At 44.5% G+C, this 16,695-nt stretch overlaps 1 protein-coding gene across 1 annotated transcript; it reads left to right on the top strand.

Annotated features, from left to right (window-relative positions):
* Nucleotides 1-727: 727 nt before the first annotated feature.
* Nucleotides 728-15,792, top strand: LOC129830373 (RNA-binding protein 38-like). Its single transcript, XM_055892903.1, has 4 exons — nt 728-1,263; nt 6,465-6,588; nt 7,765-7,819; nt 12,027-15,792. Exons 1-4 carry the CDS (start codon nt 1,054-1,056, stop codon nt 12,379-12,381), a joined length of 744 nt encoding a protein of 247 aa, XP_055748878.1. The 5' UTR covers nt 728-1,053; the 3' UTR covers nt 12,382-15,792.
* Nucleotides 15,793-16,695: the final 903 nt, after the last annotated feature.

Genomic DNA, 16,695 nt, shown 5'->3' with positions numbered 1-16,695 from the left:
CACTTCGGTTTATCCATTCCACTTGCTTTGGCAATGTAAACATATGTTTCCCATGCCAATAAAGCCCTTTGAATTGAATTGAGAGGGAGAGAATACATGGTCGCCTCAACATTACAACCTTTTATCTTGTCTTTCCTGTGAATGGTCACCCCTGGCGTGCGCTTTTGTCTTTAATTATCTCAATTTCCTCTCACCTCAACTGCCGTTTTATGTGCGCTACTGTCTCTAGCCAAGCCTTTTGCGCTTGCTGTAGCCCTTAATCAAAAGTGAAGGTGATGTTTTATGGTCAGCAACCTGGAACTTATAAAATGACAGCAACTCAGAATAAACCAGTCGCATGAAGTTGGGCGCCAGTTTCCATGTTACTTGGAACAACATCCACACCGTTTGAATTCTTGGAATATGCTATTATCCGGTAGTCGTATGTCTTATAACTCGACATAGTCCGAAAGGCTGAAAACTCATAAATTAGTCAAATCAAAGCCTAGGCTACTAGCCTACACGTTAAAATGACCTATTGCTCACGGTTAAGTATGTTTATGTGGATTCATTGCAGCATAAAACGGTGTTCTTTGTGTCTTCAAAAGACAAAGACAGGTGTAGGAGAACGTAAGGGTGCAGCTGGGAGGGCGTGGGCAGCGGAAATCGTCACATATAAAGTTCACAGGGGGCGTTGCTTCGCTTATGTATTGGCCAAAATGGGAGTGGGCGTGTCTGAAACTCCCCTGGTATAAATGTTTTTTTCCTCTCGTGAGATGTTTCGAAGGAGTATTCAAGACACCTGTCAAGAAGAACCTGGAGTGTAGCCCGTACATTGGTCGCCCTGCTTCGATATAACTCAAAGCATGGAATAAAGAAGTCATTTTGCATCGATACAGACTGGACGAATCAAGCCTGATTGCGCGCTTGAAAACCAAACCATTGCGCATTTAAAGCTTCCATCTCTCCAGCACCAGTCGTGTTGTTTAGAACTTTGATATACCACATGTGACTCTTTATATTGTGGTTTTCCCCATAGACGGTTTAGTTTTTCCATTCGGACGCAACGGACAAATGCTTTTCCATCAATTTGTTAACGGAGGTCTGGAGACAATGCATCCCACTATTCAGAATGACACTGCTTTCACTAAGATCTTTGTCGGTGGTTTACCTTATCATACCAACAATGCATCCCTTCGAAAATACTTCGAGACGTTCGGGGATATTGACGAGGCCGTTGTGATAACGGACAGACAAACCGGGAAATCCCGAGGATACGGCTTTGTAAGTGTATCGTACTTCATCTAACACGCTGTGCAATACTCCCTTCCAAATTCTCCATAACCTTCCTTTTGGCGGGACAGAACGCATGTCAGGCTGACTGTCTGCTGTTATTTTCTGCCCATTGTCTTTGTTTAGAAACCATTTAATTTGACTGTAAATGTAGCGTATTGTAGGTTACAGGAAGTGGACTACTGTAACGTGTGAGAAAATGTGTGAGTAGTGCGCTACAGAGCGCGTAGGAAACTGCCAGTTATTTTGAGCGCACATTATTTTGTTGCCTTTGGTGTCAAAACTCAGTGGTATCATGTAGATTCACTAATACTACTTAATTTCATAGTACACTGCATTTTATGTTGATGACACTTTATATTACCAACGCCTTTATAACAAAGTTACTACATCGTAACCAATGATGAAAGTGCCTTGTGACAGATAAGTACACCCAGATGAGAAATTCTATCACGGGATACTTTCACAAACTGCTCCCCTAGCCACCTTGAATTAGGCCACTGTAATGCTTACCCAACCACCTTGAATTGAGAACATATTGAAAGTGAGGTAAGTTTCAGTTATGTTTTACTGGGTAGGCTGGGCCCACTGTACGTTTCCCACAACCAACTGTAAACCAGTACGTTTCCTTGACATGTTCTGTATGGATCTGTAAATGTGTTGTTGACACTCCCTTGTGTATTGGGCTGAAGGTGCTTGTGTAATCTGCAAAGCAAAGAGCGCGGGTTCTTAATTAACTCGGTGTTACACACTTTGTTCGGCCAACAAAGATGTGTGGTGTTGCAGTCACCATGTTTTATCATGAGTAGATTATTTCTTACAAAGTGTAACATCAATTATCTCCGAGTCCTGAACAACAACCCGCTCCCTCTCCAATCACACACACACACACACACTTCCTCTCATACACAGAGAAATACACACACAATGATTAACAACATCAAATATATATGCATAATGAATATGAGCTGAAACAATGTGAGATGACCAAGCGTGAGGGTTTTACTCGCTCTGAGATATTTCACACTAATTTGCACGCAAGTTTATTTACGCACTTCAGAACAGTGTTTTTAACAATGTGTAAAAAAAATAGTTGTAATACGAATAGTAGGGGAAGATAAGTAAACAGAAAATTATTGGTTGTATTTACAATTTTGTTTGTGTTCCACTGGTTGCCCTGTTTTCATCGCAACGGGTCACATTTTGCTGCTATGATTGCACATTGCAATTGCGGTATTTCACCTAACAGATAAGGGAGTTTATCAATGTTTGATTTGTTTTCAAATTCTTTGTGGGTCTGTGTGATCTGTGGGGAATATGTGTCTCTAATATGGGCCTATCTTTGGCAGGAGGTAAGGAAGTGCAGCTCAGTTTCCACCTCATTTTGTGGCAGTGGGCACATTGGCAGACCTGGCTCTCGAGAGAAGAAAGGCTATGGCAACCTCTCTCAATAGCAAGGCTATGCTCACTATGCTTTTCTTAAGTTTGGGTCAGTAACAGTGGTCAGGTATTCTGCTACTGTGTATTCTCTGTTTAGGGCCAGATAGCATCCAGTTTGCTATGTTTTTTTGTTTTTGTTGATTCTTTCCAGTGTGTCAAATAGTAATATTTTTGCTTTCTCATAATTTGGTTGGGTCGAATTGTGTTGCTGTCCTGGGGTTCTGTGGTTTGTGTTTATGAATAGAGCCCCAGTGTAACGTATACGCTGGGAGTCAGGAAGCAAGTTCAGGGAGTGAATCATTTAATAAATAAACATGGACAAAACAAGAAACACGAGTAGCATACAGACATGAAACAACGGAACAGAAACAATAATGTCTAGGGAAAGAACCAAAGAGAATGACATATATATATATGGATATATATGGATTCAATCACCTGCCTGATTACCTTCCCTATATATATATATATATATATATATATATATATATATATATATATATATATATATATATATATATATATATATAATATATATATATATATATATATATATATAGGGAAGGTAATCAGGCAGGTGATTGAATCCAGGTGAGTCTGATGATGCGCGTAATGATGGTGACAGGTGTGCGTAATATTAAGCAGCCTGACAACCTCGAGTGCCGGAGAGGGAATATATGTGACAGTACCACCTCCCTAACGCGCGGCTCCAACCGCAGGACGCCGACCAGAGGGACTGTCCCAAGGACCAGGAGTGGGCCAGTCTCTTCTGCTGAGGCGCGGGAGCCGGCTGAGGCGTTGGAGCCTGACAAGCCGACCGGGCCATTGGAGCCTGACGAAGCAGCCGAATCATTGGAGCCTGCCGAACCAACCAAGTCTTGTGAACCTGATGAGCCAGCTGAGGCATGGAAGCCTGACTTGCCTGCTGAGGCATCCCCGATTGCGGCAGCCGGACCCGACGTCACCTAGACTCACAAAAAACTCCCTGATGCTCCCCTTCGGTGAGGCGTTATTCTGTAACGGACCCCAAACCTCACAGCCATAGAGAGCAATGGGTTCTATAACTGATTTGAATTATTTTTAAGCAGATTCTCGGGATGTCGGGTTTTATGTTCCTTTTGATGGCATAGAAAGCCCTTCTTGCCTTGTCTCTTAGATCGTTCACAGCCTTGTGGTTTAGGCCGAGGTAGGTATAATTCTTTGTGTGCTCTAGGGCAACGGTGTCTAGATAGAATTTGTATTTGTTGTGCTGGCAACTGGACCTCTTTTTGGAACACCATCATTTTTGTCTTACTGATTTACTGTCATGGCCCAAGTCTAACAATCTGTGGAGAAGATCTAGGTGCTGTTGTAGGCCCTGTTGGTGATTGTGTGCCCACTGGAGCCCCTTGTTTTTAGCTGATAGCAGTGGAACCCGGTGTGGTCGCTTGCTGCAATAGCCCATCCTTGACAAGGATCCAGGAGTTGTGTTCTCCGAGATGCCATTCTGCACACCACATTTTTCTGTTCGTGGGCCGCCTTTTAGCTTACAAGAATCTTCCCATTCTCCTTCAACCTCTCTCATCAACGAGCTGTTTTCGTCCACAGGACTGCCACTGACTGGATGTTTTTTGTTTGTCACTCCATTCCCGGTAAACCCTGGACACTGTCGTGCGTGAAAAGCCCAGGTAGACAAGCTGTTTCTGAGATTCTGGATCTGGCGCACCTGGCACTGACGATCATACCACGCTCGACGACGCATAGGGTTACTAGTTTTGCCCGTTCTGACGTTCAATCGTGCGTACACTAACTGAATGCCTCGATGCCTGTCTGCTTTACATACTGTAGCTCTTTGTGTTTGTTTCATGTGTCCCAATTTTCCCAGAAGTGATTTGATTCTATACATTCACATTGAGCTGTTTTCTGACATGCTGTTCCTTCTGTTTTTTCTTAGCGTATTTCGGTTCTGTTTTAGGGAAGATGTAGATTCTGGTTTTCTGGGTCTCTTGTATTTTTGGTTGGATGGGTTTCTTAATTCTGGTTTTGCATTTTTCATCAAACCATTTCTTATTGTTAGTTTTCTTAGGTTTTCTGCTAGATTTCTTTTTACAATTTGATATGTTAGCTGATACTGTAGGTCAAATATACTGTTCTCTGTCTATTCCCTGTTTCACACCTGGTAGTTTGGTGGATGTGAATAACAGCTCTCTGTAACCTAGAGGGCAACCAGTGGGTCCTTCTCCTCTATACCATATTTCTTGCAGGATGACAATGTCTGTGTTTCTGATTTCTTTGGTGAAGTCTGGGTTCCTTCTCTTTAGGCCAAAAGCCTACTCGTGGGGTTGCTCGTTTGTGTGTGTGTGTGTGGGGGGGGGGGGGGTCACTTTGGGTGGAGGAGTCGTCACCAACAGAACTTCTCCTGCTGTGCTCTCTCTTTGATTCTGTAAAAGTCCTGTTGGAAGTGTTTGATGTTGTCCTGCACGGCCACTGTTCCAGGCTGTCTCAGTTTCAGGGTCCTCCTTTGTTTCACTATTCCGATTTTCCACCCTCTGCCTCTGACAGAGGGGTAGTGTGCTCTTATAACAGTTGTTTACGTTCCCAGTCTTGTAATCGTCCACAAATAGGGTCTCTGGATTGTCCCTGAGGAGCTTCTGTTTGTACTGTTTTTCGTGCAGTCTCTGTCCCTTTGTTCCCCTCCTTCTCCCTTTCTCTCTCTCTGTCCCCCCCCTCCCCATTTATAGCTCAATGCTCTCTGTCCCTCCCTCCCTCTCTGGGGGAGGCTATGTGTTGTGTGTTGGAAGGTAATCCCCTGGTCACAGAGGTGTGACGTGTTGGCGCTCTGCGATAAGGCTGCAGTTTCTTTTTGACTTCCTTCCACACACAGACACCCCCCCCCCCCCCTTGTCAAGCTGTGTATGGTTATGAGAAAAGGGGGGGAAGGGAGAGTGTCGGCGAGAGAGATAGATAACAAGACAAGAGCGAGATGAGGGGAGTTAAAGCAATGCATATTTTCCCTACCTGCCTGTTCATACTCATGTTGATGAGTTTAGCCAGCCAACCAGTGCGTGTTCTGTCTCTGGCCCAGGGCCGGACAGTCTGCCCGTTTCAACCCTGACTTCCCATAGCAGTCGAATTCCCCCGGCAGGCAGCCTTCAGAAACACAGCAATCAACCCGTCCAGAGCACAGTGTTCGCATAGGACTCCAGAGTATGATGCTTTGAAATAAAAGCAACAAAAAGAACGAAGTGCCGTGGTGCCCTGAACTGTTACTAATGTCATGTTTCAGTTCACTTCGCCTCATTTATTAGCAGAGTTTGGGACTACTCTTACTGTAACAGAGGCAGTGTGTGTGTGTGTGTGTGTGTGTGTGTGTGTGTGTGTGTGTGTGTGTTTCGATGTACCATGTTACTGATTGCTCTTATTTAGCATCCCCTTGTTAGTAAAATAATGATAGAATTGAAGGATCCCCTCCCTGCATACCCAGACTCCCACCATTCCCTGTGATAGGTCAGGATGCCGGTGCCCCCTAACCCGAGAGACTTCCTCCCCCACAGCAGCAGACGGCTCAGCCCTGAAATCCTCTGTTTCATACTTTACCATCACACACTATGTCATAACCACACAGGATCTTACTATCTACTGGAGCTCAAACAGTACAGTATGAAACCTGATACGCTTTACTGGGATTACAGGGATTTATTGGTGAGATACGAGTTCCTGGATTGATCACTTCCTGAATCCCAAACCTGTGTGTTCTTTCCTCTTCCTGTCAGGTGACTATGATGGACAGGGGGGCGGCAGAGCGGGCATGTAAAGACCCCAACCCCATCATCGACGGTAGGAAGGCTAACATCAACCTGGCCTACCTGGGAGCCAAGCCCCGCAGCCCACAGACAGGTGTTACACACACACACACACACACTCTTTCTCTCATACACAGACAGGTGTTACACACACACACACACACACACACACTCTTCCTCTCATACACAGACATACAGGTGAGCGCAGCAGATGACACACTGTTGACTACTATTATAGCTACATTCCTCTAGATTATACGGTACACAGACAACACACTTGGTGACACACACAGCTTCTCCCTGAGGGGGCCATGTGGTCAGGCTCATAGTGTTAACTACCAGCCTGTTAACCACCAGCCTGTTAACCACCAGCCTCTTTTTCCCCATTCAGACTCCACACACTCACTCTTCTCTCAGCCTGTGGAGAAAATACAGGGATAAAATCTAGTGCACCACCATATAGATGACAGGCATGTCATTTTTAGATGTAGCATATGTGTGAATGACGCACAGCAGTATACTGTACCTCTGTTGGGGTGTTGTTGCTATGTGTTACACTCCAAACATGCAGCTGATGAGATATGTCAGAGCATGGTATTTTGTTATTTTGTGTGAGACGAGAGAGTCTGTGTGTGGGTGTGTGTGTGGTGGTGATAATGAGAGAGGGGGGGGGGGGGAAATAACAGCAGATCTGACTTCCTTGTCCTGTGTGACTCAACTCACCCAGGGAGTCATGATAAACAGAACATTACCGTTGGGGGGGGGGGGGGGGGGGGGGGGGGGTCTGGGGGTGTGTCTGTGAGAGAGTCAGAGGAACATTAAGTGTTTGTGAGAGAAAAGGGAGTCTGAAGGTAGTGAGATATTGAGGGAGAGGGAGAGAGCAATAGAAAGAAGCAAGGAGAGATGAGTCTCCTATCGTCACATTCATGGTGAACTCAGGAGTCAATGAGGTCAGAGCAGCATGTGTGTGAACGTGTCAGCGAGTGTGTGTTGTTTCTCATCAGTGTCCCCGTAGATTCTCGGTTTCGCTTATTTAAACAGTGCCAGAGTCTGTTCAGCTCACCAAAGGAGGGAAAGACGGAAGGACAGAGAGATGAAAAGTAAATGAGTGGTAGGATCTCTTCCTCCAGACTGTCCCTTATGCAAGCTCTGTATGTCTGTCTGTCCTGGTATGATTTCCGTCTTGTCCTCCCAGTAGCTCAGATGATGTCTGTTGTTTTATATAGTATCTGATGGTCTCTGACCCTGCTGGGTTCTCTCTGCCACACAGGTGTCTCCATCGGTGTGCAGCAGGTCCATCCCGCCCTGATCCAGAGGCAGTATGGGTAAGAAGGAATCACTCTCTCAGTCTCTGTCGGCCTCTTCCCCTAATCTCTTCCTTTCACCTTTTCCTCTTGCCAATCTGTCTAGTTGTGTGTTCAGCACATGTTGTAGCTGACAGTCCCAGTGGTCTCATAGAGTCTGAGAATGACCCCTCATCCAGCTGTGCTAGCATCAGTTACAAGAGAACACAACTCAGTGAGAATATCCAGACACTGGCTTGCTTCACTTAACTGGCGAGCCTGCTGCTGTTTCCTAACATGGATACATTTGGACATGGGGATATTCTTAGCCTGCTTATGGCTCTCTTTCTCTCCCTCCCCCTCTGTATCTCTCTCTCTCTCTCTCTCTCTCTCTCTCTCTCTCTCTCTCTCTCTCTCTCTCTCTTCCTCCCCCTCAGTATCTTTCCTTCATCTCTCGCTCTCTCTTTTTCTCTCTTTCTCTTTTTCTCTCTTTCTCTTTTTCTCTCTTTCTCTCTCTTTCTCTCTCTCTCTCTCTTTCTCTCTCTCTTTTTCTCTCTCTCTCTCTTTCTCTCTCTCTCTCTTTCTCTCTCTCTTTTTCTCTCTCTCTTTTTCTCTCTCTCTTTTTCTCTCTCTCTCTCTCTCTCTTTCTCTCTCTTTCTCTTTCTCTCTCTTTCTCTCTCTTTCTCTCTCTTTCTCTCTCTTTCTCTCTCTCTCTCTTTCTCTCTCTTTCTCTCTTTTTCTCTCTTTTTCTCTCTCTCTTTTTCTCTCTCTCTTTTTCTCTCTTTTTCTCTCTTTCTCTCTCTTTCTCTCTCTTTTTTTCTCTCTCTCTCTCTTTCCTCCCCCTCTGTATCTTTCCTTCATCTCACTCTCTCGGCCATGGTTGACCTACACAGGCCGATGCGCTACTAGTCAAACCATTACAACACCTCCTTACACACACACACTTCCAGGGAACGAGTGTGTTGTGAAAACAGGCTGAGTAGAGAAGTGAGGGGTTGGCCTGTGAGTCAGGGTGTGATGGATGGGTGAACAGTCTCAGTGGCATGGGATGTGCGTGTGCTTGTTTGTGTGTCTGTGGGAAAGAGCACTGTTGACACCGTTTCAGTCAACTCACTCATACTGGTAAGTGGCAGGCTAGTTCTTAATATTCCGTACGAAAGTTATTAGTGATCTACAATGAGCGGACAAAACATTAGGAACACCTTACTAATATTTTGTTGCACACCCTTTTGCCCTCAGAACAGCCTCAATTTGTCTGGGCATGGACTCTACAAGGTGTCGAAAGCGTTCCACAGGGATGTTGGCCCATGTTGACTCCAACGCTTCCTACACTTCTGTCAAGTTGGCTGGATGTCCTTTGAGTGGTCGACCATTCTTGATACACATGGGAAACTGTCGAGTGTGAAACTCAGCAGCGTTGCAGTTCTTGGCACAAACCGGTGCGCCTGGCACCTACTACCATACCCCTTTCAAAGGCGCTTAAATCTTTTGTCTTGCTTAAAAATCCCTCTTGAACCCGTCTCCTCCCCTTCGTCTACACTGATTGAGGTGGATTTAACAGGTGACATCAATAAGGGATTATAGCATTCACCTGGTCAGTCTGTCATGGAAAGAGCTTTTGTGCATGTTTTGTACACCCAGTGTACTTCACAACTAACTTAGTTGTGAACACTTAGTTTGACCCAGAAATAAAACATCTTTCTGGCATTTGTTTGGACAGAAGGGAGATGACCAGAGCTGTCCATGGTTTCTGATGAGTGCTATACTATATTAGTCTAAATGATCCTTTCCTATTCTGTGAGGCCAGTCTGATTGGGGTGTGTGTTCTGTGTTCAGTGGGAGCAGGGATTGTGATAGGCCCGTCAAACCCCCATGGCTCACAGGGCTATTAATATTGCAGCCGCCGGCTTTCAATTATTGAATGATATATTGAGTGGTAAGGGAATTGAGGCTGACCCAGATGAGCCTGTGAATGAATTATGGTGGGCTGATTGAATGTCTCCTTCAGAGAACCAATGGACAATTAAAGCACAAGTGCTCCCTCTCTTCTACTGGGTTTGATCATGATAAAGTCGCTGTCTTGTCTGCCACAACAATGGGAAGGACTTCCTCTTTCTTAATCTTTTGCGGAAGTCACTTGGTATGGGGTGGATTGATCTATCTTGGTGAAGTCTTGACTACTCTGTCAAAACACACACGCGCACCCCCCCCCCCCAAAAAAACCCCACCCAAACTCATCATTTTGGCGGTAAGTAAGCACCATTGTCTCAGAGCTAATAGAGTCGGGCTCCTTCTGTGGGGAGCTCCACCTCTCCAGGAGTTTCTCTGGCCCGGGGTTCAAATATTGCTCTGTCTGTCTGTCTGTGTGTCTGTCTGTCTGTTGTCTCTGTGTCTCTGTCTCTGTGTGTCTCTGTCTGTGTGTCTCTGTCTATGTGTGTCTCTGTCCGTCTTATTGTAAAGGGCAAATAACAAAGATAAACAGAACAAGAGAAACAGAGCTTCTGTCCCCAGGCTTGGTGTATTTACATGGATGTTTAAGAGGGGACTAATGACTAATGGTAGGAGTGGCTGTGAAGAGGTGTGTGTGTGGGGGGGGGGATCTCAGAATGTGGTCCAGTGGCTGCCTGTAGGACCCAGAGTTGGCAAGGCAGCCGCTGAGGCACCATCTGGTCCAGCTAGCTGGCAGGGCAGACGCCAGGCAGGGTGCTGACAGAGAAGTGAGATTTGGCACTTTATTCAAATTCTGTTCTTTTTTTTGAAGGAGGAGAGGAAGGAGGAGGCCGGGTGCAGTGTGGTGGGGTGTGTTTCCTGTTGAAACACAGAGACAGGGTGGGGTTGGGGGGGGGGGGGGATTATAGGGCTCAGTCACTGCAAACACACATCTGGGGAGGCAGGCAGGATTTGAGGGCGGGTGTGTGTGTGTCCGTGTGTGTATGTGTGAAGTTGTGTTGTCCTTTGCTGAAGTGGCAGTGTTACGGTGTCTGCGTGCTTCAGTTCGGCTGGCGGCTGGCCAAAGTCGACTAGGCGAACCGAACGAGTGTGCTCGCATACTCCCTTAAAATGCATTCGCTTGAAAAATGAGAAAAAGCTGAAATAGTACTGTTTGTCCGCTTTGAGACACTGTAGCAGTATACACTTCCTCAAAATAGTCTGAATTAATCTACGATAACTCAAGACATCTGTCATTAATTTTGACCTTTTTGCGGAGGAGATCTTAGTCACACAATTTGACATCTAACTTAAGATGTTTGGCGAAGTATTACCCCCCCCCCCCCAAGAAAATTACATCAGAACGAGTTGCATGTCTCGTTGAATGACAGCAAAGTCTTCATGGAAGAATCCCTACTGTTAACCAATCACCGACGAAGGGGTCTAGACTTAGTCTACCGACGGCTTGCCTCTCAAAAGTTGTGTGTGCTCGAACAACCGAAAAAACCCTCACCGAAGTCCAAAATGTCGTCATAATATATGCACAACGCCTTCCGAACTGTCTCGGCTGGGAAGCATGCGGTCGCCTTTAGAATGGCTCAAACTGAGCCTCTCTTGTAAAACAGCATACCATCCAAACTGAGCTCTCTCTCTCTCTCTCTCCCCTCTCCCTCCTTTATTATTCGCAGTCTCCTCATTCCCCTACATTTCCCTCCTTTACTTTCTCTTCGTTGCCTGTATTCTACCCTCTATATCCTCTGGACATGGAGATAGTCTCCCCCCGTTCCCCTCCCCCCGTCTCTCCTCTCCACCTATTGAGCATTGGGGTGAAATCATTTTCCCTCAGGTGTTATTTTCTGCTTCCCAGGGACGTAATTAGACAGAGCTCTCCACTAAAATAGCCAATTATAAAAACCCAGTTGTTACAATCCCCCTGATGAAAGGGATTGACATTCAGAAACATTTGATCACGTGCCCATCTCACATTCCAAGGTATTATTTTACAAGGATCCTGATCTACACATTGTGTGTGCTTGACGTAAATCTTTACATACAGTATTCGGGTAATACTATGCCAAAGCTAGCACTATTCGAAAGCTGAGTGTTCAATGCCGTATGTCAGTCATTCACTGGGCATACTGGGTGCTGTATGTCCCCTGTAATTACAGTGGTGTGGTACATCATCTCTGGATACTGTAGTGTACGTGCCTCTTTCTCCACGATGGCTGAGCCGTATGTTTGTCCTCAGGCCTGTGCATACATTCCTAATGTATAACCGCATACTGTACACTTGTATCTATAATTTTCTTTGTCTCTTCAGATTGGCCCAGCAGTATGGGTACCCCCAGGCCTTCCTCCAGCCCAGCCTGTTGCTCCAGTCCCACCTCAGCCCCTCTCAGGCCTCCCTCTCCTCCCCGTATCTGGACTATAGCTCAGCCTACGCCCCCTACACCTCCACCCCCTCCACTGGCCTGGAGCTCTACCCCTACGCCCCCTCGCCCTCCGCTAGCTACCTCCGCTACTGCTACTCCCCCGCCACACCAGGCCCTACCATGTCTGCCCCCCCCACCCCTCCCACACCCATCCACCTCTCCCTCAACCCCCTCGCTGGCCTCTCTGCCCCCCCTGCAGCCTACCTCCAATATCCCCTCCACCACCCCGACCGTATGCAGTGAGGGGGGCCTGGGTTATGGAGGTGGGTGAGTGTAATCGGAGGGGGACACTCATGACGACAACGTCTGGAGACTTGGAACAAGAGGATTATTGCACTAGGACCTGTGACATCATCAGGACGAGACTCCCGACAACCAAGGAGAGTGGGGTCAGAATCAAAAGGGCTTTGTGAAAACAAACAAAACACACTGAGATTTCTTCCTGTTTTTCTATTAGGGTTATTATCCATTATTGTTATCATAGTTGTTACTATACTACTATTGCTGTTGTCGCCAATGTTTATATGAATGTTTGAAGAGCTCTCCTTGTGTCCAATGTCAAACGTGATGGAGTCAATGGAACATGAGAACACAAGACGAGGAGAATGAATAATTCTAGAACCTACCACCTTCCACTCCTTACCGGCAGAGACCACCCACCCTCGTACACAAGTAGCTCAGGCTTTTCTGAGCAGCCCTTTAATGCAGTGGATGGGGTTTGAAGGTTGGGCGAAGGTGAGTTGGATAGCCATTATATTTCACCAGATTCTCCGCCTCACTCTTCCAGAAGTACTACTGAACATTTCATTAGCGAGGTGAGACAGACGCAGCATCATAGAGTTAGAATACTAGAATGGACATGAACCTTCTTATGATGATCCAAAGGTCAGCCATGTTGGTCAGGGACTTGGTCAGGGAGTTGGAACCATGGTTTGCCAGTGCTGTGATAAAGCAATTTATCAGCAGTGTTAGCTAGCTAGCCAGCCAGGTTTAGAGAAATGATTCTATAAATTTGTCAAATTAGCTGCCAATATGCCAACATTCCATTCAAAAAATCGTGAATTCACAGCCATACACTGGCTCAAATCAGTTAATGGGACTTAGACAAGTTGTAAATGCAACAAGTACTGATATTGTATCACATAATAGCACTCACAGCTTTCTGTTTACATATATTTCAGAGGCAATTTTATAGCCCCATTCTAGTAATTGAGTAGGATTTACAGTACCTTCAGAAAGTACTCATACCCCTTGACTTATTCCACATTTTGTTGTTACAGCCTGAATTCAAAAATGATTTAACAAAAAATAATCATCTCACCCATCTGCACACAACTCCCCATAATGACAAAGTGAAAACGTGTTTTTAGAAAGTTTAGCAAATGTATTGAAAATAAAATACTGAAATATCTAATTTACATAAGTATTCACATCCCTGAGTCAATACTTTGTAGAAACACCTTTGGCAGCGATTACAGCTGTGAGTCTTTCTGGGTAAGTCTCTAAGAGCTTTGTATACCTGGATATTTGACCATTTTATTATTTTCAAAAATCTTTATGCTCTGTCAAATTGGTTGTTGATCATTGCTAGACATCCATTTTCAGGTCTTGCCATATCTTTCCAAATAGATTGAAGTCATAACTGTAACTCAGCCACTCAGGAACATTCACTGTCTTTTTGGTAAGCAACTCCAGTTTAGATGTGGCCTTGTGTCTTAAGTTATTGTCCTACTGAAAGGGGAATTAATGTCCCAGTGTCTGGTGGAAAGCAGACTGAACCAGGATTTTGCCTATGCTTAGCGCAATTTTTTTATTTTTCCTGAAAAACTCCCCAATCCTTAATGATTACAAGCATACCAATAACATGATGCAGCCACCACTATGCCTGAAAATATGTAGAGTGGTACTTAGCAATGTGTTGTATTTGATTTGCCCCAAACGTAACACTTTGTATTCAGGATATAAAATATAAAGGATATAAGGATATAGGATATAAAAAAATTGCTTTGACACATGTTTTGCAGTATTACTTTAGTGCCTTGTTGCAAACAGGATGCATGTTTTGGAATATTTTTTATTCTGTACAGGCTTCCTTCTTTTAACTGTCAATTGGGTACTATTGGGGAGTAACTACAATGTTGTTGATCCATCCTCAGTTTTCTCCTATCACAAACTCTATAATCACAAACTCACCCTTGGCCTCATGGTGAAATCCCTGAGTGGTTTCCTTCTTCTCCGGCAACTGAGTTATCCTTGTAATGACTCAATGTATTGATACATCTTCCAAAGTGTGATTAATAACTTAACCATGCTAAAAGGGATATTCAATGTGGCTTTTTTTTTTTTTTTAACTCCATGGTCGATCGAGGAACACCTCCCTGGTGTTTGTGGTTGAATGTGTGTTTGAACTTCACTACTCAACTGAGGAAACGAACAGATAATTGTACGTGTGGGGTACAGAGATGAGGTAGTCACGCAAAGAATAATGCTTAACACTATTATTGCACACTGAGTGAGTCCATGCAACTTATAATGTGACTTGTTTACTCATGAATTTATTTAGGCTTGCAATAACAAAGGGGTTGAATACTTATTGACTAAAGGCATTTCAGCTTTCATTTTGTAATCATTTAGAAAAATGTTGAAAAACATAAGTTTGACATTATAGTGTGTAGGCCAGTGACAAATTCTCAATTGAATCCTTTTTAAATTCGGGCTGTAACGCAACAAAATGTGGGTAAAGTCCAGGTGAATACTTTCTGAAGGCACTGTATATGGGCAGCATCCTCTCCTGGACAATCTTCAGGAATACCTTTCTGTACGTGGCCTTATCACCTCTGTACATTCTATTCTCTCTTTCAGAATTTTGTTCTATGTCCATTTCCTCAAGATTCATTCCTCCAGTGGAAAATGTTTATGCACTCTCTGTCTCTGCTTGTCCGTCTATCTGCTCTATTCCCATTTTCCATGTCCTCCATATTTGTGAGTAAATTATTGCAGATTGAGATAATCACAATTTCACTGAATATGCCATTATTATTATTATTCTAATTTAGTATGGGATGAATATGTATAAGGTAGACACCACTGTAACATATGCTTTTTATATGATTGTTACCCTAAGATATTCATGTCAAAGCAGATTTTAGTAAAGTATGTATTTCCATATTCATCATCATGGGGAGACCTGCAACAGCTGGGGTAACAGACTATCTCAGTATTTTTTAACATGAGCAGATGCAGAAAAAATTCCAGGCGAATGTAGTCTGTACTATTTGGTATTGGAATAGTAATGTTATAACGATACAATAGTTGTCTATCAGGGAAGGTGAAATGATCTCTGCTAGAACGTTCGTGTCCATACTTGACTGGTTGATGCTATGGGAGGGGGGGTGTGCGATTCAGTAGTTGTGTGTGTGTGAGGCAGTGAGTACGCGTGAGTGTGCCAGTGTATGAGTGTGTTTTTGTTAGCTTCAGTGTCAGCCCCCATTGTGAGAGTCAGCGTTGTGCCATTGTCTCTGGGCCAGCTGCAGTTTAGGGTACAGAGCTGCTCCAGGAGTCTCTGTCTACATAACCACCTTATTCACATGTATGATGAAGCCATACAACCACAAGAAAATATGCATAATAAAAATAATTTGTAATTAAACAAAATGACATGACTGTTTTTTTTTTTGAAAACCAAGACGTCATGACGTGTGCATTAAGTGTTGGCCTACATGCTCTGGTTAGTTCACAGATGATGTGTTTGCGCGTGTGTGGACACTGGAGGTCTGGAGTGTTTGGGTGGCTTACCATGACCATCTGTACTGGACATCTGTGTTGTGTGTGTGGTGGTGTGAGTATCAGTTTTTAAAAAGACATTTCCAGAAAATATTCAAAGTGAAGAAAGACATACACTTGGATTACACACAGACTTAATTTCTACACCAACTCCTTTGATTCTTCCCTTTATTCAACCAAAAAATAATTCTGTTATATCTGGGGGGGAAAAGCTGTTGTCTATCGATATGGGAAACACCCATAGCCTTGACCCTCCCTACTCCAGCACACAGACAGTATTGCTCAAACACCGGAGGCTGGTGAGAGCTGGAACAAAGTCAACTGGAGGAGTCTCATGGCCATACTTAGTCATCACACACACATACAGACTTATTGGGACACAGCACTGGCTAAAATAAACACACACCATCTGTTTTTGATCCGTGCTGAATACCGAGAGGAGACTGAGAGAGGAAGACAGTTCAGACTAACAAGATGCACCTACTGATGGTGCCCTGGTTGGTACAGCACCAACAGTAGAGAACAAATGTACTCTTTCAGTTCCAGAGAAACCCTCGAGGGACACAGAGAAGCTGTAGCCGGCAGGCGCTAAAAACAATCGCTCACTCCTCTCTGTCCCCATAGAAAACTATGTTGCTATTGTTGTATTCTCATAATGGTCTGGACATGTTTATAGTTAGCCCCTACCCACACACTGGTTGAATCAATGTCCTTTCAAGGAAATTACATTGAACCGACGTCTGTGACCAGTGAGTTCATAGAATACAGGGAGAG

This window comes from Salvelinus fontinalis, chromosome 31 (assembly GCF_029448725.1).
Source record: "Salvelinus fontinalis isolate EN_2023a chromosome 31, ASM2944872v1, whole genome shotgun sequence".
In the NCBI taxonomy this organism is placed as follows: domain Eukaryota; kingdom Metazoa; phylum Chordata; class Actinopteri; order Salmoniformes; family Salmonidae; genus Salvelinus; species Salvelinus fontinalis.
This window is presented reverse-complemented; position numbering and strand designations above follow the sequence as displayed.